The sequence below is a fragment of the Numenius arquata genome, chromosome 1, assembly GCF_964106895.1.
Source record: "Numenius arquata chromosome 1, bNumArq3.hap1.1, whole genome shotgun sequence".
Classification (NCBI taxonomy): domain Eukaryota; kingdom Metazoa; phylum Chordata; class Aves; order Charadriiformes; family Scolopacidae; genus Numenius; species Numenius arquata.
In genome coordinates, this window is record NC_133576.1 from 7,097,147 (window position 1) to 7,120,508 (window position 23,362).

At 41.8% G+C, this 23,362-nt stretch overlaps 1 protein-coding gene across 1 annotated transcript in view; it reads left to right on the plus strand.

Moving 5' to 3' along the window:
- Positions 1-18,623, plus strand: part of KIAA0930 (KIAA0930 ortholog) — an 86,155-nt gene extending 67,532 nt beyond the window's left edge. The window contains exons 4-10 of the mRNA XM_074152708.1: positions 261-338; positions 3,660-3,761; positions 4,191-4,331; positions 5,669-5,863; positions 8,111-8,273; positions 10,292-10,447; positions 13,649-18,623. Of these exons, the coding sequence (XP_074008809.1) occupies positions 261-338; positions 3,660-3,761; positions 4,191-4,331; positions 5,669-5,863; positions 8,111-8,273; positions 10,292-10,447; positions 13,649-13,689 (876 nt within the window). The 3' untranslated portion in view covers positions 13,690-18,623. The remainder of the gene's footprint in view (positions 1-260; positions 339-3,659; positions 3,762-4,190; positions 4,332-5,668; positions 5,864-8,110; positions 8,274-10,291; positions 10,448-13,648) is intronic.
- Positions 18,624-23,362: the final 4,739 nt, after the last annotated feature.

Genomic DNA, 23,362 nt, shown 5'->3' on the forward strand with positions numbered 1-23,362 from the left:
CTTTACTCATAGATTGTGCCCCTCAGCAAACATCTGTGCAAAAGGTTTCAGTATCATTGAGTTAATAAAAAAACACAGACTTGAAAACTGTAGGATTTTCATTATAATAAAGAGAATAAAGAAATTGGCAATCCAAAACATCTTATTTTTTAGCCAGACGGCTAGAAAAATGAAGACAGAATGCGTTCTGCTTCGTGCACGTGAATGTTTTATTTTTCTAACTCTAAACCGTTATTTCTCTATCTGGTGCCCTGTTTTAGCTGGATTATGTGGTGACATGTGCTGTGTGCACGCGCTCTGATGGAGGAGATATTCACATTCACAAAAAGAAATCTCAGGTGAGATTATCCTGTTATTACTGTGCATGAGAGGTTGGCATCCAGTATTACCTAATCCTAAAAACTGTATCAAAACCAGGGCAGCGGTTCTCAGGCTGTGCTCTGGCAGATGCATCTTTGTGAAGCATCTCAAGCCTTTGGCTAGTGATGTTTCCTGCCAGTCAGCTAAATGTGAGATCTAAATGTCCTCTGTAGCCTCTGTCAAAAAAATTGTGAAGACCTCTGCATGCTTTCAAGACGTATGTCTTTGCCTACTGGATTTGAGAGGGGCGCACTGGGAGGGAGTGCCCAACTGTTAACCAATCTGAGGGTAAACCCGAAGTTGTACGAGACCTGAGTTATGAGAAGCCTTTGGGGTAAATCTGTAATGTAGGGCTGTTACTGGTTACTAATTTATCTTTTTATTGTTTTATGAGATTCTTGTTTTCTGTCTTAAGCTGCTCATTCCGTCTCCACTCTGAAGGCTTTTATCACTCGCTTGTTTGCAGCACGCAGTTAATCCAGGGTTTAGCATAGTGGAGGAGACTGAGTAAGGAGCATGGAGGGAATAGGAACAAGAAACCCCAGACTTCTTCACTTGGTTTCCTGCAGACCTTAAAACAACTTCTCCCAGTTGGCAGAAACTCTTCTTTAAAATGCTCCTGTTGCCTTTAAAAGGCTATTTCTCCTAGGCATTTCCATTCCTTTAGCTCATTTAGCTGCTTGCTTGGCTTCACCTAAAATAAATGCTCTTTAATCCTTTTAATTTTGTTTTACCATTTCAAAACAGTTGTTGCTTTGCCTACAAACAAAACTAGCAATGCCGGTTATTGTATTTGTAATTTGCGTTGGTGAGGTGCGTAGTTCCCTTCTTCTGGTGCTGCTGAGGCATCACATTACACTGCTGATGTAAGCCTTTCATTTCTCATTGTTTTTTCTACTGTTTTTCACCCCAAGCTAACTTCTGCAAAGTTCTTTTGAGAAAAATGTGTAAATATTGCGTGTAGACTCAAAAACTAGGAAGATGAGGATGAGAGACCTGCCCTCGCTGCATGTGAGCAGTGTTCAGAATAGGGAGGGAATTTTCTGTTCCTCATTCCTAGAAGCTCATACTATAAGACCGCTAACAGTTTTTTCTTTGTCTCCCCTTTTAAAACTTACCAGTAAACACTAGTAACATTTCGATATCATTAAGTTGATGTCTGAAGAGAGAAAAGGCAATTCTATTTGCTGTAGAAAGCACATTTGCAGCAGGGCCTGTCATTGTAACGTGGACCATTGAGGCTTTTAGTTTTAAATGAACAAAAGCCAACATTTTTTGGATGTGTATTACTGCTCTGATGGTTCTTTGTTTTGAAAGCATATATTATCCTGTCAGTGTGCAGCCAGGTGTTGAGTAGGTAGAAGCCCTATTCAGGCTCCTATTTGGGCCCTATTGCTCTGCTACTCCAGACCTATGACAAAGCTACTGTGTTCATACCAGTAGAGTACCTAAGGCACAAAAACGGTGTAAAAAAGGTGGACTTTCCCCTAAATTATTTTGCAGACTACATTGTTTCTCTGTTGGCTTGACAATAAGATCTTTACATCTCAGGTGTGTCTGACTGGAGATGAGTTTGGGGTTGTTGGGGTTTTTGGGGGCTTTTTCTTGTTGTTTTTTTGCTTTACATTGGATGGCATGAGAAGAAGGATGGCTGGAAGATGTCCTTGTTTCAGGCATTGGTGCAAGCATCATCTTTGAGGAGTCATCACAGAATCACATGGAGTTGGAAGGGACCTCTGGAGATCATCTAGTCCAACCCCCCTGACAAAGCAGGTCCACCCAGAGCAGGTTGCACAGGAACATGTCCAGGCAGGTTTTGAATGTCTCCAGAGAAGGAGACTCCACCACCTCCCTGGACAGCTTATTCCAGTGCTCTGTCACCCTCAAAGTAAAGAAGTTCCTCCTCATGTTTAGGTGGAACTTCTTATATTCAAGTTTGTGCCCATTTCCTCTTGTCCTATCCCTGGGCACCACTGAAAAAAGACCGGCCCCATCCTCTTGGCACCCACCCTTTAAGTATTTATAAGCATTGATCAGATCCCCCCTCAGCCTTCTCTTCTCTAGACTAACTCTAGACTAAAAAGACCCAAGTCCCTCAGCTTCTCCTTGTAAGAGAGATGCTCCAGGCCCCTAATCATCTTTGTAGCCCTCTGCTGTACCCTCTCCAGCAGTTCCCTGTCCTTCCTGAACTGGGGAGCCCAGAACTGGACCCGGTGCTCCAGATGGGGCCTCACCAGGGCAGAGTAGAGGGGGAGGATGACCTCTCTTGACCTGCTGGTCACACTCTTCCTGAGTCTTGTTACTTTCTAATGTTGTTTCTTGTCATGAAGCAATGTTTCTTTTAAATAATCTGTATTTAAATGTGCGTGTAAGCTTCAAAAGTACAAATAAGGAAAAGAAACCCTTTCATGAATATCTAAATCCTACCCTTAGTTATATTTCATGTTGAATACCAGCCTGGCAATCTGGGCAGATTCAGAGCTTTTAACACATTCACAGTGGGCTAAGATTTGACAGTTTTCTTTAATTCAAAGTTTGCTTTGTAAGCAGAGGTGGAAACAAAGAAAGCTACTTGGTATGAATTCTTCTCCCTATTTACCTGCTTGCTAATCTTGTTGGAATGATAAAATCTAAAGCCTTTAGCTATTTAAACATCAGTTGTTTTGAGGAGTGCAGTGACCAAAGGAGTTCAGGAACCGCTTCAGCGGGAGGAAGGTGCAAGAGGAAGCACAGTGGATAGAGAAAGAAGCAGAAGATGAGAAATAAAGTGCCTGTCCTCCTGAGGGCCATGTACTGAGTGATGTTGATTGTATTGTGGTACTAGGCAAACAATAACAATGAAATTAACTGTACAAACAAGCACTGTTAGGTCAGCTGCTCCACAATAGCTTCCTTGCTGTGTGTGCTTTTACCTTACAGCATGTTGCAGTAACTTAAAGGCAGCTCAAGGTGGTTTTCTCTGTTAATGAGAAGGAGGATACCTCAGTCATACCATAGGATGGTGAGAGGTCAGGTACACAAAGGGACATTTACAGTGGAGCAACTAGCATTTGATAACTTGAATGTGAAAAAGCAAGGATTTCACAAGTGTTGTCATTATTGCAAAACAGGCTGTAGTCAGAAACTAACTCAGCTTTGCCTGCAGGATGTCCAGCATCTCTAATGTAAGTGAGAACGTTGGCTGACCGAGCAGTGTTGGACTGTGGTGTTTTGGTACTGCTTGCCTTGTATTCAGTGCGTCCATTCCTAAGCATGGTGAACTGAGAAGCTGGTTTGTTGTTTTTCTGTCTCTTTCTCAGCAAGTGTTTGCATCTCCTAGCAAACACCCCATGGACAGCAAAGGAGAGGAGTCAAAGATCAGCTACCCCAACATATTCTTCATGATTGACAGTTTTGAAGAGGTGAGTTCATTGTTACAGCAGCAGAGTTTGTCCTATTCTAGTCTGATTCCCAGTTAGCTACTTTCTTGTACCTTTTGAACAAATATTCTTGGGTAATTGAGGGTTATCTTCCAGTAGCTTTTATTTGACCTTCCTCTTTCTTTAATGTTTGAAATCTGAGCTTAAAGCTGGATTTTGGCATCTGTCTTTATGACGGGCTAAAGCAAGACAGGCTGATGTTGTAGCTGCTTATCTCAACACAAGGTTTGCAATATGCACTGCCTGGAGTCTGGTTTTCTGAAAGGCTCGGGTGGAGCATACAGCTCCCTTACTTTCTTCCATTTGCTCATAACGTGCCTTGGGCCTAAGGAGAATCATGGGAATCTGAATATATTTGAACTTTAACAGCTGCAGTTTGCCTTGAAGTGTTTCGTCTTGCATCTTTGGCAGGTTTTCAGTGACATGACTGTGGGAGAAGGAGAAATGGTCTGTGTGGAGCTGGTGGCCAGTGACAAAAGCAACACCTTCCAAGGGGTGATTTTTCAGGGGTCCATCCGCTATGAAGCACTTAAGAAGGTCTATGACAACAGGGTAAGGCACTTCTGAAAGACAACATCCCTTGTACAATGATACTCTGACCACAGTTTTAATTTGCTGCTGAGGCTGTTAGCTTTTTGTCCTATTAGATCATCTGCATTGTAGTCTGTCCCTTTTGGCTTGAAAAATTACCTGAAAGCTAATGTTTTTGGCTCAGACAGCTGAGAGTCTTCAGAGCAGGATGTATTTCTCTGGTGTTTGCCAAAAACAGTCAAGTTGATTAAGAAGCCCAAGAGCATGACACAAGAATGAATAGTTATCCAAGTTATCTGAATAACAGGGTTCTAGGAGGCCCTTAATTTTCTTGAAAGGTCATAGATATTTCTAGTTACTTCAGAGAAGGCATGTTTTTCAGGGAGATCTTAAACTCTGATAACTACCTTGCTATATGCAAGAAGTGTTTTTCTTTAGTTTGTTGTTTTACTCACGGTATTTTCAACAGGCCACTGTAGCTTCACTGCCACAGAAGGAAGCTTTCCTATAGAAACGTTAAATGCAAGCTTTTCTATTCTTTTGAAGGTTACTTGATTTCAGTTGTGTCTATTCATTCTTAGCACAGTACAAGTTGCATTACGTGGTGAGCATCTTGGCCCTTTCAGGAGATAAACCGCTGCAAGTTGTAATAAACCACTTAAAACTTATAGATAAGTCCTACTTATTTCACTTGGCAAAACCTTGACTGTTTTCATATTGGTCTGTTCCTTTTTTCAGTTCTCAGTTCAGTTTTCAGTTCAGTTGTGTTAACTGGAAATTGAGCCCTTCTGTCTGTTGAGAGGGTTCAAAAGCTGTCAGGGTTTTGCGGTGAGCAATGCCATGCAGGTTAGTTGTGCATGGGGGCCGGTCCTTTATGCTTTGGGCTTGACAATATGGACACAGAAACCTCTGAATTGACTTGCCACAAAGTAGTTCCAGAATTGTGCAGTGCGCTTTGCTAGTTTGGGGCATCTTGCGTGTGTGTTGTCTATTGCTTTTTGGACTTAAAACAAGTGTCCCTGCCCAGGCTGAGTTGTGCACGTGCCTGCTTGTGCTGTGGTGTGCCACATTGCGTGGGTCTGGATAAAAAACCTTTTATTTTATCTCAGCGTGCCATTGGGTAATTGTGCTTTTTGGAGAGCTGAAGGAGTTGATTCTTCTCTGAGCTTCTGTTTTTGTATCTGTAAAATTGCCTTCCTTCAGATTGTGGCTTAAAATGCTTCTTAAGAATCAAGACAATGATCATTATCCACTATGTTTTTGACTTATTCTTAGATAACTGCTTTCAGAGAACAGTATTTTTGTCAAACACGGAGATGATATTACATGGTTTTCTCTCCTGTCTTGGTGCATTGTAGGTGAGCGTTGCAGCTAAGATGGCTCAAAAAATGTCTTTTGGCTTTTATAAATATAACAACATGGAGTTTGTCCGAATGAAAGGGCCACAAGGGAAAGGACACGCAGAGATGGCAGTGAGTAGAGTTTCTACTGGTGACACTTCACCGTATGGGACAGAAGAAGATTCAAATCCAGACTCCCCTGTGCACGAGAGAGTAAGTAGCAGACAGAAATACTGACTTACGGTTAAGCATGAACATTTTTGGCTCCAAAGCCAGTAGATGGACAGAAGCTGGGATTAACTCGTATCAAGGTTCTAAACTTAGGTTTGCCTGTGTACATTTTTGAACGTCCTCAGTATATGCAGATGGATTTCTATCAATTTCCCTTGAGCAAGTACTGAATACAGAGATGACTGGATGATTCATACTTCTGGAGGAGTGTTTTGTTGAAACAACAGCGATGTTGATGCCAGGGAAAATGATGATTCTGCCTGTTTTCTATGAAAATTAATAGATTCCATTTCTGTACAAGATGGGATTTACCTAGAAATGTGGAATCCGTATATTATGTAGGTTGCTTGTTAAACCTCACAGGAAATGGTACCGTTAGGAGATTTTGCCGCTTATGAATGCTGCCAATATGAAGCCTATATAATATTAAAGCAAAGATTATGGATTGAGATGCAGTACCATATTTCTGCATATGCTTAATTTTAATGCAAGTGCAGTAAAATACCAATAGAATTAGTCCATAAATGCTGATCTGGCCCTTATTCAGTCCTGAGCTTTGTTTTCAATTAAGGCATTCTACCTAGTTAATGGGGATTAGGCAACATGCCTTTAAAATACCTGCACAGATGGGTCCTGACCTGGGCTGGGAAGTTCCTGATGGATTCTAGTCTGGTATCCTGTGTAACATAGCTAACCTGTGCAGTTTAAAGGTCTGCGGGCCTTCTTCTAAAGTTCTCTATGCAAGCTGTGTGATTTTAGTTTCTGGCTTCCTAAAAGGCAAAATGAGCTGCCAGCACAGAGTTCGTTAACTGGATGTGCTTGCTCTCTACCGTAGAGATACAGCCTGGAGAAATCAGGCCAGGAGGGACTTCCTGACCTTTTGGCTCCAAGACTTCCAGTTTCAACTGGAAAATGTCAAAATACATGTGATAATGTATTATTATTACTTTTTGCTAGCGGTTTTAATGGTGATTTGTCTGTTTCTGGTTTTCCCCTCCAGGTGTGATATGAAATGGTTTCAGAATTAAAAATAGAGATAAGCACAAATTAGAGATTAAGTGCAGTAAAGAGAGGATCAGCTGGGTGGTGGAATGCTTCTGATTTTTTGATTTATTTTTTTTTTTACATTAATGATAGAGGGACAACATAGAGTGTTTCTGCAATGTAACACCAGCCCAATTTCCCTGTCATCCTCATTCACATGTCACCTCCCTCCTTATTTGTGTGGACAGATGTGAGCAATACCAGAGCTCGTCTCAGGAAGAGTTATGGGATTATTAAATTAGCTTTATGAAGAAGGAACAAAGAGATAGAAGTTGTTCACCTCCATAAGCAAAGTAGTTATCTGTATTTTTTTTTAATTTGAAATGAAACTATTAAAATACTACTAGCAAAAACAGTACATAAGCACTGCACTTCAATTCTTTCTGAAATGGATATGGCTGACTAATTGTGGTTTATGCAAGAGTAACTACTGCTCTGAAGGACAGTGGTCTTTCCAGTTTCATCCCTAACCTGTGTGTCACCATAGGCAATTATATCCTTCTGTTTGTCATATCCTTCTGTTGACTAACCAAATCATCAGGGGCCTCTCAACTTGTTTTCTCCCATCCTATATTGGAGTATGATATGAATATATTTGTACCTTGAATTCACTTTTGCGTCAGCATCTTAGGTTAATTAATTGCCTTGTGACCCTGCTTCACAGACACAGTGTGACCTTCCACAGTAATCCCATGTGGCATTCTTCTAAGCAGGGAAACTACAACCTTGTGTTTGCCAAAGAAGTGAAGATGCACAATTTTAGTATGTCCCGTACAATACATTCTTAGCCTATTAAGTCTTCTGAGTTTCAACGTGCAAAAATAAGATAGACATTCTTTGTACCTAAATTACGAATCTGTATTTTGTTCCTTTATGCTATAATTCCTTGTTAAGTCATGAGCTGAGGAGAAAGGTTTTCCATATTCACTAACAGTTGAGAGCAATGATATATTAAAATATTTTCATCTTGATGAGCATCTTGAAGCTGAGATATTCAGTTCATTGAATGTTCAGTTGATATTTTCTGGCCACTCTGATAAAACGTAGAGCTAGACACCAGTCATGACTCTGAGTTTTTACACGTGACTGCCTCATGGCACATATTTAAGACTGATTATTTCTTAGAACAAGCATAGAACTTTTTAAACAAAACTTTCTCTAGCATTTCTTCTGTCTCCCTTTCAGGTCACTTCTTTCAGCACGCCACCAACCCCAGAACGCAACAATCGCCCATCCTTTTTCTCCCCATCCCTCAAGAGAAAAGTGCCCCGAAATCGAATTGCTGAGATGAAAAAATCCCACTCGGCAAATGACAGCGAGGAGTTCTTCAGAGATGAAGATGGTGGAGGTGAGAGAAGTAATATCAGCTAAACAGACTTGTCTGGAGAGGGCACAGAGCTATGGAAAGGGATCCCGATGCTGGATTTTCCTAAAGGTTTGCAGTCTAATAAAACCTAGCTGCACAGAAAGTCCAATACCAGTGTTACTCTGAAGCTGGGGTTATTCACAGGCTTGGCAACTCTTTGAAGGCTGGAGACCAACAATTCCTACATAGGCTTAAAACTTACCTCCCCCTTTTATATAGGTGCATTTGAGAGAAACTTGAGAATAAACAGGAAAGATCCTCCCCCTTTCCCAGGTACAACACTTCCACATGGCACTCTCCCAGACACTGCAATATAGTCAGGCAGAGCATACTCTTATGGAGAGGTCCTCCGAGTTCCCTGATTTGATCAAGAGTTGGTGAAAAGGCATTTATTTCAACTGGCTTTGGTTCAGTTCTGAACTCTCTAAAACAAAAAACTAGTGAATTAATTTCTTATATATATAATGGTTTAACACATTGTGAACAAATTTTATGTTTTCCAAACATTTTATAGCACAGACATAAAACACTTGAGTAGTGTCATTTCACTGAATTATAAGTGTTTTGACCTTATTGTTCCTAAGAATGAACAGGAATATTTTAACAGCTTATGCTAGGAAGTTTAATTTATTCAGAGATGAGACTTTTACAAGAAAAAGTAATTAAATGAGATTTCTTTACAAATTTCTGAAACATGAGTGTCCTACCAGTGTTTTCTCAGGAGCTGCAGTGGTGAAATTCTCTTGTTTTGAAGGGAAAAAGCTGACTTCAAAAAGCCTATCACTGGGTGAACTGTAGAAGTGGAGACATTTGGGTGCATCTTGGCTTTGTGAGTGGAGGAGAACTTGGTCGTGTAAAGGTCAGCAGTGTCCTTGGTCTGGCCGGTGCTGCCGCAGACCTGCCCCCAGTACAGACAGACCTGTTGGGGGTAGGAGCAGCCCACGAGGGCCCGCTTCACTTTTGCTGTGTGCAAGCATGACACAACAGGAGAATTGTGCTTATTCCAGCTACCAGAGTCAGGTCCTGACCTGATCACCACAGTGCTCTTGGCGTAGTGCCAATGTGTGAAGGGGGGGAATAGACTGCTTCATTACACACACTTACAGGGAAAGATTGAAAAGGAAGTTTTTTCTCCTGCCTTGTTATGCATCTTGCAAGAGTAGCTGCCACTATGTATTTTTTCTGTGCTAGGACCTCTTTATGTGGATCAGGACCCACTTTTAAACAAATGAGTCTCAGAGCTTGGATCACTCCAGACCAGAATTCTTGTGTTTAGCATTGTGGGACACAGCTGAGTTTTACAGGGGAATGGAAGGAAAGTTTAGAAACGCTTAAAGTTATGTGCCCTGGGCGTTCCTGGCTGTGGGAGAGACCTGCAGGTATAAAAACTGCCCCTAGCCTACAGTGGATTTGGCATCCTTTTCTTTTAAAGTTATTTGGGGACCTCTAAACTAATTATGGGAAGAAAGGCACCGCTGAAGGGTCCCAGGTTTGGCTTGGGGGATGCATGGAAATCTGCAGTGAACTGCCTAATTAACGCTGACTCTCTCCCTGTCTTGTGGACGTCAATTTTCTTTATAAGATACAATTTTACTTCTCTAACACTTGGGAATTTCTGCATGAGTAACTATTTAATTGTAGGGATATTCTATTATTTTATAAATGGGAGAAGGCTGGGTTAGGATTCCGCTTGTGCGGTGTGGTAGCAAGGGCTTCATTCCCTCTCATGGATGGTCTGTTAGGGGATAATGTTTTACTGCTGCTGCCAGCTGCTGATATAATTCATTAGCCTTAGTGCTGATGGTGAATTCTGCACTGGACAAGACCTGAGTGATTTTGAAAAAAATAAGAATAGTAGTAATAGTGACCTGCATGTGACTTCTCTCTAGACAATAAATAGTAGGCTTTTCTTTTTTTGACTTTCAGAAGCTTTCATTGGCTCCTCCACTAAAATGCAGAAAGTATAATCACTTTAAGCTTGCTGTCTTCTACCTTTACAGATCTGCACAATGCGACAAACCTGCGGTCGCGGTCCTTATCTGGAACAGGACGGTCTCTGGTGGGCTCGTGGCTGAAGCTGAACAGAACAGATGAAAACTTTCTACTCTATGCACACTTAACTTACGTCACTTTGCCATTGCATCGAATTTTAACAGGTGAGTTTTAACGTATGTTATGCGTGAACAGAGAGTCCTTTGGTTCCCGATCAGCCTTCTGCGTTGTGGGATTTTGCTATTAAGACGGAGGAACATGTATTTCTCTGTAAGGGAACATCACTTCGCAGACCTCATTTGCTGATTGTAGCAGCAACTCGGCACGAACAAGTGGAGTGGTGTCAGCTTTGGAACAGTTTATCTTGGTGACATTTCAAACAAGTTGGTAGATTGTTCTAACAAACTTCCAGAGGAACACTAGTTGCTTTAATACTGGAATTCAAACTTCATCCTTCTCATGAGTGCAAGGCGACTCATTGCAAGCCCATCCACTGAGAGCAATAGTTGTAGCTTAGACCTGTGACTGCGAAGGTTAGACAAAGGCAGCTCTGGGATTTAGAGTGACCTCCTTTGCCAATTTTGATTTTTAAAATTAGTTTCCGTATAAGTTGATTGGACTGATCAAAGTGCCCATACTGATGCCCATAAATCTGTCAGGTATCTAATACCTTAAACGACCCATAATGATGTTTGTATGTCCTACCGTGAATAATCAGAGTCCCCAGTGTTGTTGGTCTAGCTACGCCAATTACTACATTGATGACAGCCAACTCTGCATTTGTTCTGCTGGGCTAGGATAGCACAATAAGTACTGAAGTTTTAATTTTCATCCAGATAACTGTCATCTGCCTATAAATACAGGTGGCCTAGAGAAAACAACTGGTCTGTTTGAAATGTATCCGTCGGCAAGGCTGCTAGCCTTTTAGGGATACAGCTTGCAGTATGAGGATGCCCATGGGACTATTGAGATAAATCTGAAAACTGAGAAAGCTATGGTGGTGAAGGGCTCTCCTGTCTAAATTCAGTGACAGTTTCTTTCATAGAGACGTTATTAGTGTTACCATCCACTCTCTTCATTCTTCCTGAGTGAAGCCCTGAAATGCCTTCTCGTTGACTGTCGTGAGCAGAAAGAAAGTTTGATCCTGCTGTACAGCAGTATCTTAGGCAAAACTATTGCTCAACTCAAAAATCTGGACCACAATAAAGTTATGATCCTAGAGCAATATAAACTCCTGTCTCTAAACCTGGAAGTTCCTTATAACTGTTACTTCCTCTAAAAACTTAAGCTTTGTCCTTCTGTTCCCATCCAGCAGATGAGATGACTTCTGAATAGGTTTGTCTGGATTGTGGGCTTTTGATCAGTGCTTGCTTTTATTTTTTGTCTGGGTCTGAAAAGGGAGCACACCTGAAAACAAAACCAATCTATTACATATTGGTTATTTCCAGACTGTTCCTGAAAGGTAGCTAAAAGGAAAGGAGTTAAGAAATAAGTTGTTCAAGAGGTTAATCTTTTGCTAAAAGAGATTAGAAGGTAGCATTCGAATTAATGTCATTGGTTATATTGCACTAGTGTAATAGTAATAGCTGCAGTTTTGTACTCATTTGCAGGCTGAGATCTCGGAGCCTGTTGCAAAAGTAGACTGGCTCTTACTCTACAGAGAAGAAAACTGTAGCTGATAAGGGAGAAGTGGAAATTATACTTAGCAAAGAGGTGTTTCTACATTTGCCCTTCCACTGTATGTAGGGATTGATTCCAATTTAGAAGAAATTACAGATTCCAGTAAAAATTGATCCTCTGTAATTACGGGTGGATTTTGAACAATGTTTCAGCAAAATACGTAATTATTCTTTATGATAATTGTGTTGATTATCTTACAGCTAGTTAGCTGCAGTCATCAAGCTCGCTCACTCTCTCACCACAGGCATTTTGGAGTTCACAGAAGATGTATTGTTCCTGCTGGCATTTAATACTTGCTCAAGTGGGTGGCATAAATGCCTCTGTGCTCAAATATTTGCTTTGAGCTTGAACATCCTTTCTGAGACTTAATTTGTTTAACATACGGTTGCAGGAGTCAGTGTATGTATTGAGATGCACAGAAATAGGACATGAAATGTCTGGGCTGCAAGGCAGAATTTTAATCTGCAGTTTTTCACTACCCGCACTTGCTTTTGCTTGGCACATTGGGCAGAGTCCCTTTCCAGTGCCTTCTTGTAATTAATGCATTTGCAGCAGTGGCAGCTTTCCAGCAAGCGAGAGCGTTACACGTGGGGCAGGGTCAAGTGGGAAAGATGCTCATCTCCCTTGGGTAATTTAGGAAGCCTGTACTAAGAAACTAAAATCCCAGGGATAGCGATCAAAGTACGCTTTATAACATCTGGAGTTTATACATATTGATAAGACTTCCTTCGCTCTGAGCCTTCTCTCCATGCTACGTAATCCCAGTTCTCTCAGCCTCTCCTCATATGTCAGGTGCTCCAATCCCTTAATCATCTTTGTTGTCCCTTCACTGGACTCACTCCGCTGTGTTTCAGTCTTCACAAGTGTGGATAGAGCCCTCAGGAGCTGTGGATCAATTTTTACTCACATCATCCTCTTTGTGCAGCTGTATGTGATCAGCCTTTCAATTAAGCGTGTGCTCCTATTTCCCATGTTCTTTATTCTCTGTGCAGCCTTGAAAAGGACATAACAGCCTTGTTTCCTGATAATTTCTACATACTGCCATGCCAGCATGCTGGTTTTACCCGTCCACATTTGGAAAGATACCTATGATTATGACAGATATTTTTACAGGTTCATATTCTGTCACATTTGGACAAACTGGACCTGAGGAGCCAACAAAAGGAGTGATTTTTGTGGCAGCTTTTTTGAGTGCAGAAATGTAAACTTTGGGTTATAGAAGGGATGAAACAGTTGAATTATTTGGACCCACATCTTCAGAGCCAAAAATCTCTTTAAGGATCTTGGGGGTGGTTCCCTTCTCCCTTCAAGAAAGAGAAAACCCTTGACATCTCTTGTAATGGCACTTCCACTCGTTTCCCTGGAAGATTACACCACTCTGACACATGTTGCTTCATCCCACTTTAAATGATACTTAGTAGATTAGCCGTCATCTCTACGTGATGGGATATATTTGTGGTTTACCATGTCTCCACTAGGATGCATCTGGGGAGGGAATCAAACTGGACTTGTAATAGGCAAAGTGACATACGTGACTTGTTTTTAAATTCCTTTACTGGCGTTAACAGGGGAACTGTGCTGCTCTGCACAATTGCATCTCTGGTTCTTCATGCTTTGTGGTACCGTGGCTACTTGCAGGAGCTTCCTGAGTTTGCCGTATATCTCTGTTTCTCTCCCTTGCCCAGATATCCTGGAAGTGCGGCAGAAACCAATTCTGATGACATAGCAGAGAGCGGGCACTGCCTTGGAGCCTTGTTGCCAAGTGCCTAACCACAGCGGTTTTTCTGTGCTAACACCACCATCTAGTGGTCAGGAACATAAACCTCCGCAGGAAAAAGGGAAGTCCAAGAATACCAGCCGATCAAAAGTGCCTCTTTCTTCCTTCCTCTGCTGTCGTACACCGTATGCACACTTGCAGTACATCGCTTGAGTGTTTCTGACTCGGAAGAGGACTTTTCAGCAAGATAAAAAGAGAAGGGGCTGTGTTTAAAACAACTCAACGCTTTATGGACAGTTTGTTACTGTGTTTACTTTATAACTAAGAAACCAACAATATGTACAGAATGTGTTAAACTTTATATTCTTTGAGAGAAACAACCTGAGAATTTCATAATGATGTACTAATGAACGTCGTTCCATAGACTCTCACCCATACGCTCTCCTTGTCGGTTTGGCTTAATGTGTGTGTGAGCGCGTGTGTGGGGATTGAAGGGATGGAAGAATAATTTCCTACTGAGGGAGGAAAAGGAAAAAGATGCTAAAAAGATACGGCGCCATTTTGGTACGTGCAGCAGGTCAGGTCAGAGCTTAAAAGAGGCTGAAAATGTTCCCATTTGTTCATGTGTCAGTTTTGGGACAGGTGAACTCTGCTGACAGTTTTCCGTACCTACCAAAGAACAGCAACATTTTCATCCTCAAGAACTGGCTAAGAAAATGAGCCAGTGAAAAGAAGGCTAAAACGTGCTGCTATAGTAAAGCCGAGGTTCATATCCCATACTAATGCTGCTTATCTCTCTCTCTTACCTGAGTCGATACAAGTTTGAGTCTAAAGTGGAAATATAGGAGTCCGTAATTGGACTCCAAAACCTGAAAACCTTACCAATAACCAACATCCTCCTGCATGCACTGGACTTCAGAGTATGTGGAGTCATCCTTGTGGCGGCGTTTGTAGCCAAGGAGGATATAGGAGCTGATTAATGGCTGGGCAGCTTGCCCAGCTTCTCCATCTCCTGGTGGTGTTTTCGCTGTGCTGAGTTTTCCTGAAAGGCAAAAGGCTGAAATGTAATTCTGCGCTGAAAAGTGACTAAAAATAGCATAGCGGGAGGGCTGAAAATTCTGTGTCAGGAGCTCTCAGGAAAAAAAGCCTTATGTTTACAGGTAAAAACGCAGCTTTCTTTAAATAGCAAAACTCTGCTGTCCTTGACAATTGAAAGCTAAATGCTTGAATACCGAGACTACTGTGGTCTGGGTCACTGGTTTGATATGGGACCCAATCAATATTCCAGTTTGTTTACGACTGCGTAACTGGCACAGCAAAGGGTGGGGTAGCCTGTCACTTCGGGCACGTGAGACTCCAATATATGCACAAATAAGAGAGCGAAGATGCCATTTTTGTCACTTTTCGGACTCTGAGCACCTAAACTTATGCTGTTGCCACAGTTACCAAATGGCACGTGCTCTGAGCCTGGACCTTTGTCTCCCTCGTACCCAGCCTTTCCCCAAGTGCTTTGTTGTTATTCTTCCGATAGCATCTGATGGCTTCACCTTTCAGATAAGACTTTCTGCTTTTTTTTTTTTTTTTTTCCTCAGGCCAGGTTCCATGGGAGTAGCTCCACTTCAGCTTAAAGGTAGACTAACTTTATCATTCAGCCCAACATGGTGAATCCAGCATGGTAAGGAGGTGGTTTTTTTTGTTTGTTTGTTTGTTTTTGTTTTTTTTTTTTTTTCATTTGAGGCTAGGCCTGGAAGCAATCACCTTAGCATAGAGCAGTGGCATTTCTAACGCCGACAGCATGAGTGCGTGACAGGGACAGCTGACCAGTTTTCAGTTCACTTCAAATGTGTTGCAGCAGCGGTAGAGAAAAAGTTCACTTTTTCACTACCAGCACGGCCACTCTTCACGTTGCAGCCTTTGAACTTTGCTGTGTTGGGAGTGCGTGCTCACGCATTTGTGTGTGTGTGTGTGTTTACACAGTCTAACCTGAGGCACGTAACTTGGGCTTCCATCCTGAGCCACGGGGGAGAGGTGGAGTCCTAAGTCAGCAGCTGAAGTATCCTCTCAAGGAACTTGCTAGGCAGCCTAGGTGGCTTACCTGAGATCCCTAGGTAGTGTGCCTAGTGTCAGTGGGTAGGAATATTCTGCTCGCTCTTCAGCTAGAAGACCAGTCCTACCCTGAAGCCTCTCAAGATGCTCCTTATTCTGCACTTTCACACTGCTGAGCTGAGCAAATCAGTGCTCGGTTTTCCTTCCAATATTGATTGGAGAGAGAATGGAAGAGAGGGTTAATATTTGTACTACTAGTGACAATTGATACCTTTCAGTTAAACAGCCAGAGGAATAACGCAGGTGACAAGGAAACGTATCCAGATTGGAACCCAAGTGGTAGGTGCCTGAATACTGCTCAGTCGACAGTAATTTGTAATGTTTTTTTCATATAATGCATGATGTTTAGGTAGCTTAATTTCATGTGATCCGAAAGACTGAGCAAATCGTGCTGTGTAGGGTTTCAGAGCAAACGAAGAATGATTCTAACCTAGTACATCAGTATAAAGGTGCTGTTACAGAAAGTACATCCCACATCTGTTACGCGGGAGGCGTCATCTGCTTTGTTACCTGCACGTGGGTGGATTTTGATGTCTAGTTTTTGAAGGGCTGCAATGTAAGTGTCCTGAAAAAAAGTCAATTGTTTTATTGTATCCTGCTAGTGGATATACTATAGGTATATTGAAGACTCATCTTTTTTTAATGGAAAAGGGCTACGGGTATGCCCAGATGGACATCCATAGAAAACACAGGTCAAAAAGTCTACTGAATGTTAATAGTGCTTTTTGGAAACAAGTAAATGTGCCATATTTTCAGTTATTTCTTCTCTAAACAACTGACTTAGGCTTCTTATGTATAGCCCCTAGTTCCCACTTCCTGTTATCAAATGGGGAAAACAAATTCTCTTTTTTGTTTTGCTTTTAAACAAACCCTTGAAATCATAATTTATTGTCCTTATATAGACAGATTGACAGGGAAGATGATCAGAGTTTTGCTGGGGCCCGGGTGGCACCGCTGGGCCCTTAAAGTGCTATTGCGCTATACCAAAAAAGAAAAGGGAATGTTAATAGGAACCTCTCACCTTTTTAATTTGGAGGGGTTTTTAATTCTGTAGGTCCTAAGCAAGTAAACGATTTTGAGCCTCTGTTGGCCATGGAAGTAATTGCTGAGGAATGAACTGGCATGTCCTGCGTGCCGTAAAGGCTGTATGGTTGTCTGTGTCTTAACTGTTGGAGCACGTGGTTTTCATTAGTTGTGTTGTTTGAGAAAGCAGTACGGTTAACAAATTTGGGAAGCTTTGCAGGGCAGCTTTATTTATTTACAGAATCCCATCATACCTCACTAGTCAGTTAACTTGTTCCGTCCTTCTGCCCACTCCCTCCCTCTGGAGATCAAGGCTTACCGCTTGAACTGTCCATAGATGATGTATATTCATAGATGTCAAATGCACGGATATAAATCTTTTCACCCTTAGCAGGTTTTTCACTGCTGTCAGTTTAACAAGTAAAAAGCCTTTGTTTTTTAAGAAAGCTCTTAAATCAATTATTTTGTAATAGCAGATTATTGCTCTGCCTTAGAGACCACCGCCTATGTGGAACGGTGTTCTCTTCTTGCCAGCCAGCACAGGGGGGGTTCCAAGTCTCCATGTAAAAAAAAAAAGCCATTTTTAGAAACGCCACAAATCTTTCAGCTGTCTTGGCTAATCCATTGTGTGTGGGTTCATGTTCGTTCTCTTTTTATTCTCCTGGTCTTCATTGTTTACAAGACTCGAGCATGTTGGGCTCTGGATCGCTGTTACTCAGTTTTCCATTTTTGGGCACGGTGCGCTTTCCTGAAGAGAGAATTGTTTGCACGGGTGACTTTTCACAGCAAAATAGTTTTCCTAAAGCATATTCGTACACCGAGTTTTAATTTAAACAATGAAATCCTTAGCTCTGCAGACAGATTTCTTCCAGCAGACCTTCATGTACAGAATCCCATCTGGTCACTGAGGTTCGGTGTAGATGTGAAGTCCACATAAATAGTCTGTGCTTTCAGAGTATTGACCTACTTCTTGCCAATCATTAGTTTTTCCCTTTACAGATGATTGCTTGTCCTGTATTTTGTAGTCTAAAGCTTCCCCTTACTAAAGATAGATATAAGATAAAATCTTCAGAAGTGCCTAAGCCCTGTTGTTATTCAGTGGGGTTTAAGAACAAATTTTTATTTAGGAAATAAATAGTCTTAAAATTCTATATATGTTGTGTGTAGCAGCATCACGAAATGACAAGTTTTTAGTTCTCTGAAGAACTGGTTGTCTCCTACAGACTCGCCCTTCATGTTTGAAAGACTCTCATGGTCTCCAAAGGTCGTGGCTGAAAGTTCTGGAAAATGGATTTCTTGTGATCACAGCAGTCAGATATCTGCGAATGCCTTATCTTGTTTTGTGAGGTATGACTGAAAGTGCGTGGTGCTGGTGTGTAGAAATTCTGTGTCAAAAATAGGTGCGGTAGAATCCAGTTAAAGGCATTGTGAAATAAGTAGCTTTTACACCAAACCTTAATCGAAAGAGTATTTTACACCAGAATGTAGCTGTTCGGATGCTTGGTCAAGATAATACAAAGCTGCAAGCAGGTTACAATGTTGAACGTTCTCTGTGTAAATATATAAATATTCTCAGCCTAATTTTATCAGACTATCACTTGTTGCATGGTTTGGGGTTTTGGGTTTTTTTTGCCTCATTGATCATCAGTGTTGATTAAAAGATGACGGGTTGAAAGTCATGCTGGGGCGGTACGGAGCCCTTTGAACAAAGAGCACGGAGAACCTTTGTGCACCAAAAATGGAGTTGACTTTGCGAATGGCAGCAGTGCAGAACAGTGTTGGACCCTGCAGCCAATAAACAGACCTCTTAAACGACCATGAATTCTGTTAATAGTGTTTTCTCTCTACTGTGCCTAGTGGTGTTTGAGTTTCAACATATTCCTTACTGGTGGCAAGCGTAACTGGTGGAATAATGCTGGGTAGCGTTGCCGCATAGACACTCGTGAGACAAAGTGGCCTCTTTACTCTTCATTCTCATTCCACGTTGAGCGAAGCCCAACTTCTGACTCTGCCTGGTGGATCTTTTAATGAGGAACCTCTTCCCCCTTATACAGCGTCAAGTTGTCGGACGGTAACAGTCCATGTATGCCTGAATTTGTTTAAAAAGGCTTTTTGTTTTTTCTTTTAGATGCTAGCAGTACAAAAAAACAACAAAAAAAAAACCAAACAAAAAAAAACCCACTCAAAACAGCCCTTCTAAACTGATCTGTGTTTTGTTTTAAACTTAATAACGTAGTCATTAACATTTAAGTTTGTGCAGCGTATAATATTGAGAGGCTGATGGCTGTAATGATTTCTTCCCGATAAATTCAGGAAAAAACTTTACTATTGGGTTTGTGCAATGTTGTACAAATGAGATTGCCCTTTAGCTCTTAACTGCTTACACTGCCTTAAATTGTGCGCACCGGTATCGAATTGGTTTTGGTTTAAAGACCTGCAAAGCACTGCATCCTCCCTCTCCACCTGATTTTTGTGACTAACATTCACAGTAGGCTTCTTCAGGGGATTTTCCTATCTAAATTAGTTTAAACAAAACACTCATCAAACAAATGTTACCAACTGTAGACAGGAGGTGACTTGCTGATGATTCCATTTCAAAGAATCCCAGACCAGGACTGTTTTACGAATCTGTGTGTGGTGTAACAACATCTCTGCTAAGCCATGCGTGATGATAGCTTGGAGATGTGTGGTATGTTAGGCAAGACTGAAAAACAGAGCTTAGGAAGGAGAACAGGGTGTTTTCGTTCTTTATATGGATATTTGAGCAGATTGTTGGCAGTGGTGTTCTGTGCGTGCCCAGGCGACTGGACAGGAATCTTAACTGGTTGGGAAATACTAAAACATGGCTTAGAAACAAACAGTATGATTTTCTTTGAATGCTTTAAATTGAAAGCTCTTGGAAGCAGCCCTAGTGGAGAAAGCATTATTTAAAGCGGAACAAAAGGCAAAGAGCAGCAGAAGTTTACAAATCATGGTCATAAACCTCACCTGTTCAGTTAGTCTTTCCATGTGATTTAGTGACAGGAAAAGGGGTGCTTGTTTTGGATTTGTTTTTTAATCCAAATGGGACAGAAGACTGCCACGTATATTTTTTGAAAAGCTTTCACAACTTTAATGAATTAATTTCATAAATATGCTAAAAGAAAAAATACTGTTTTAATGGTGTGGCAGTGTATCTTGTTCAACAGAGTCCCTGCTTTGGGGAGCCAAGGTCCTTTTGTCTTGGAGGGTTTTGCGTCTTGCCTGGCCCCATCTGGAGAGAAATCCTGTAGATTCCAAGAAATACCGTAGTATTGCGTCACACACAAGTTTATCGTCAAGGTCTGATTTTACAAAATCAAACTACGCTTTGGAGAGCAAAGAAAAAATACGCATCTTTGCTAACAAATAGTCACTTGTCTACTGCTGTCAGAAATGTTGTTCCTGAAACTTGTAATTAAAAGTTTGCAGAAAGCAAAGGAGTGAAGTGGAGGAACAGTGTGGGTCTGATTTTCCATTAACAGTGTAGATGAGAATCTGGGAGTAGCAGATGCTACTCAGTAAAGAAAACATATTAAAATGTATCAAGGAAAATACTAGCTAATTCAAGTTCTGTCCCCAGCTTGGTTCCTCACGGGGGTAAGGATGGAATCTAGTGATCTCATCATGGGAAATAAGTAATTTATGGTTGGTTAAGACAGAAAACTCTTCCCCAAGTCAAGCTAGTTGGCTTTGCCTAGTAGGGGTAATGTTGATTGAGATAGTGGTGCGAAAACCAAGGTAGACGATCCATTTTCTCGTTCAGACAAGACAGAAGTGTTCATGTGCAAAAATTGGATTTTCTTCTGTGTGGGGAGCGTGGGCTGCTTCCCTCTACCGCACAGGTTACCATATAGCTGTCATTGTACCTGCAGGCAATGTATACCCTATGGGCATCTACACAAAAAGAATGATCTTTTGGCAAAACATCCTTATCGGAGCATAGGATCGATGCGAGCGGGGGGAGAGGGCGAGGAGGCATCCTATTAAACAAAGCAGACTGGGGCGGCTGCTGCCTGTGGAGATGTGAGCTGAAGATGCTGAACTTCAGGCAGTAACGTAAATGTGTGAATAATTAGTATGCAAGTAGTTAACTGGCACGGTTCCGAGTTCGCTTCAAAGAAATTGGTTAAAGGAAGGTGGGAGTAAAGAGTTGTAAAGACCCCGTTGAAATGAATGGAGCTGGCGGATAATTTTCAAAAAGACCAAGTCACCCTGCACAGATCAGTGGAGACCACCTACGTTTAAAAAAAGCTTTGTCTCAAAGTGTTAGTTCCAGCTGCTTCGATGTTTCCCCTGTTATCTGTTTATGCCAACAGTTGATTCTGGTGACTCATGACTTAGTATTTCACAATATGTGATTACTCAACCCGTGCTCTTCTGCCTCCCATCTCCCCACAACATAAAAGGGTGTTTATGTTTATGGTTCTGCTTTTCCTGCTGGAGCAATATTGCTGGGGAAATCAAGCAAAAGCAGCTTACTAGACTACAGACTCTGAAGAGTCTCATATTCAGAGACCTTTAATTCAGATGCAACCACTGTGTTCATCTCAACCCTGTGTCACTTAGACAACGCCTTAAGCCTGCACCCAGTCTAGAGGCATTCCTTTGCTCCTGAAGGACAAGAAGGTTGGCAGAACCCACTCTTCCGTCCCTGCTCATCGCTGCAAGTGTCAGACTAGGTTTTGCTTTGAAAATGAGAGTGATGTAGCATCAAGGAGCAAGAAGAGCTATTACTCAAATTTCCTTCTCAACAAGGATTCTGAATTATGTGCTTCATGGTAAGTACCTCCATGATTAACCTGCTCAGCACCTAAGGAGAAGGTCAGCATGGACAGTTGCTCACAGTAGTTATTGCTGCCTTCCTTGTAAAGGTAAGGAAACACTTACTTCAAGCACTGCCAAAGTAATTAAATTTGGTATATGATCTACTCTCTTCAGTGATATATGATTGATATATATATATATATATGATCTATTCTCTTCAGTGTTAGGAATTTGCTTTTTGCAATGGAGAAGCAACCTGCAAGTTTTCCTGGGAATTGCAATCAACAGAATTACCATTTGCAGGTAAGAAGAATGCCCCGAGGGGCCTGCAGTTCAGGTAGGGCTCCAAAACTACCATTGACCGTGAATTAATTAAAAAAAAAAAATTTGTACTACTGCATTATGTCATCTCTGATAGAAGCTGGTATACCAAAGCCTGAGACTTTACTCGGTGGAACTGCCTGAGCAGGTACGTTCCGTTCGTATCTTGGAAGCCTCTGCAGACTTCCAGAGCTGAGCCGTTTCTGCACTACCTCCCGGTAACGGTTATGATGTTCCTAATACCCACTGAACTGATGATTATGAATATTTATTTTTATTATAATACTTCTTCAGGATGCTCAGAGGCAAATAAGAATTTCTAAATGAGTATGCCACCTTAAAAAAAAAAAAAAAAAAAGAGCCATATGCCACCCTAACAGAAACTTGGATGTGTGTATCCGTGGCTACTTCAAACAATGAATATTCTTTTTCTGCCTCTGCTTGTCTCGTGCATCCTTTGGTTCCTGTGTGCTGCTCCCCCTGTATTTCACACGGGTCAGTGGGTTCCGGGCGCTGACGCAGTCACATCCTGTAACTTGTGCAGTAGTGCAGAGGTTTGTCACCCGGTGGTCATCTGCTGAACGTCCAAAGAAGTTTGTTGCTCTTCTCCACCTAAACTTTAGTTGTCTGTCAGTCCTACGCCCTTTCTGTGAAGCAAGTATTTAACCACAGCAAGCTGTTCACCACACTTTGGGTCTGAACTCGGTCACAGCTTCAAGCGTCGTGTGGTACGTACGGCTGTTACTCAAAATGTAGCTTGGCTGGCTCTTGCTCTTCATTTAGTGGCATGGTTTAGCGATGGGGTTTTTTATCGGTTGGGTTGATGGTTGGACTAGATGATCTTAAAGGTCCCTTCCAACCCAGACAACTCTATGATTCTGGTTCCAGTTTTGTCTTTAGCAGGAGATTGATGACAGCAGGTAACCCGTCTGTCCACGCCGTGTTTGGGTCATGGTTGAAGTTTACTTGTCACCTTCACTATTTTTCGAGCCGATGACGTGCGCGTAGCCTTTAGCTTGTACTCCACGTGCGTTTCAGGTGAATGGGTTCTGACTTCCGTATGACTCCGCTGCTGTGACTAGCCTGCTGCGAGCGGCGTTTTCCTGCTGGGTTGATTAGGAAAGGGGCCGATTTTGATGAATGCAGACTGTTCTTGGGAGTGTTGCGTTTCCTTAGTCTGGATGTTCAGGACGTGTTCTCTTCTGCACTGTCGCTTTTGCCCCTTCCTGTTATGCAAGTAGTAAGTGATTAGAAGAGCATTGGACATCCCAGATTGCCCCAGCCTGAAATGAGTATTAGGCTTATTTCTCTTCTGGAGAACTGTTACTTTGCTTTCTTTTCTTTATGGCTGCTGAAAGCTGAAGAGATTCTGTAAGCAGCGCTGGCTGCGTTTTTAAGCAGCAAGTAAGAGATGTCCAAAATGTGGAATCACGCCAACAGCCCAAGT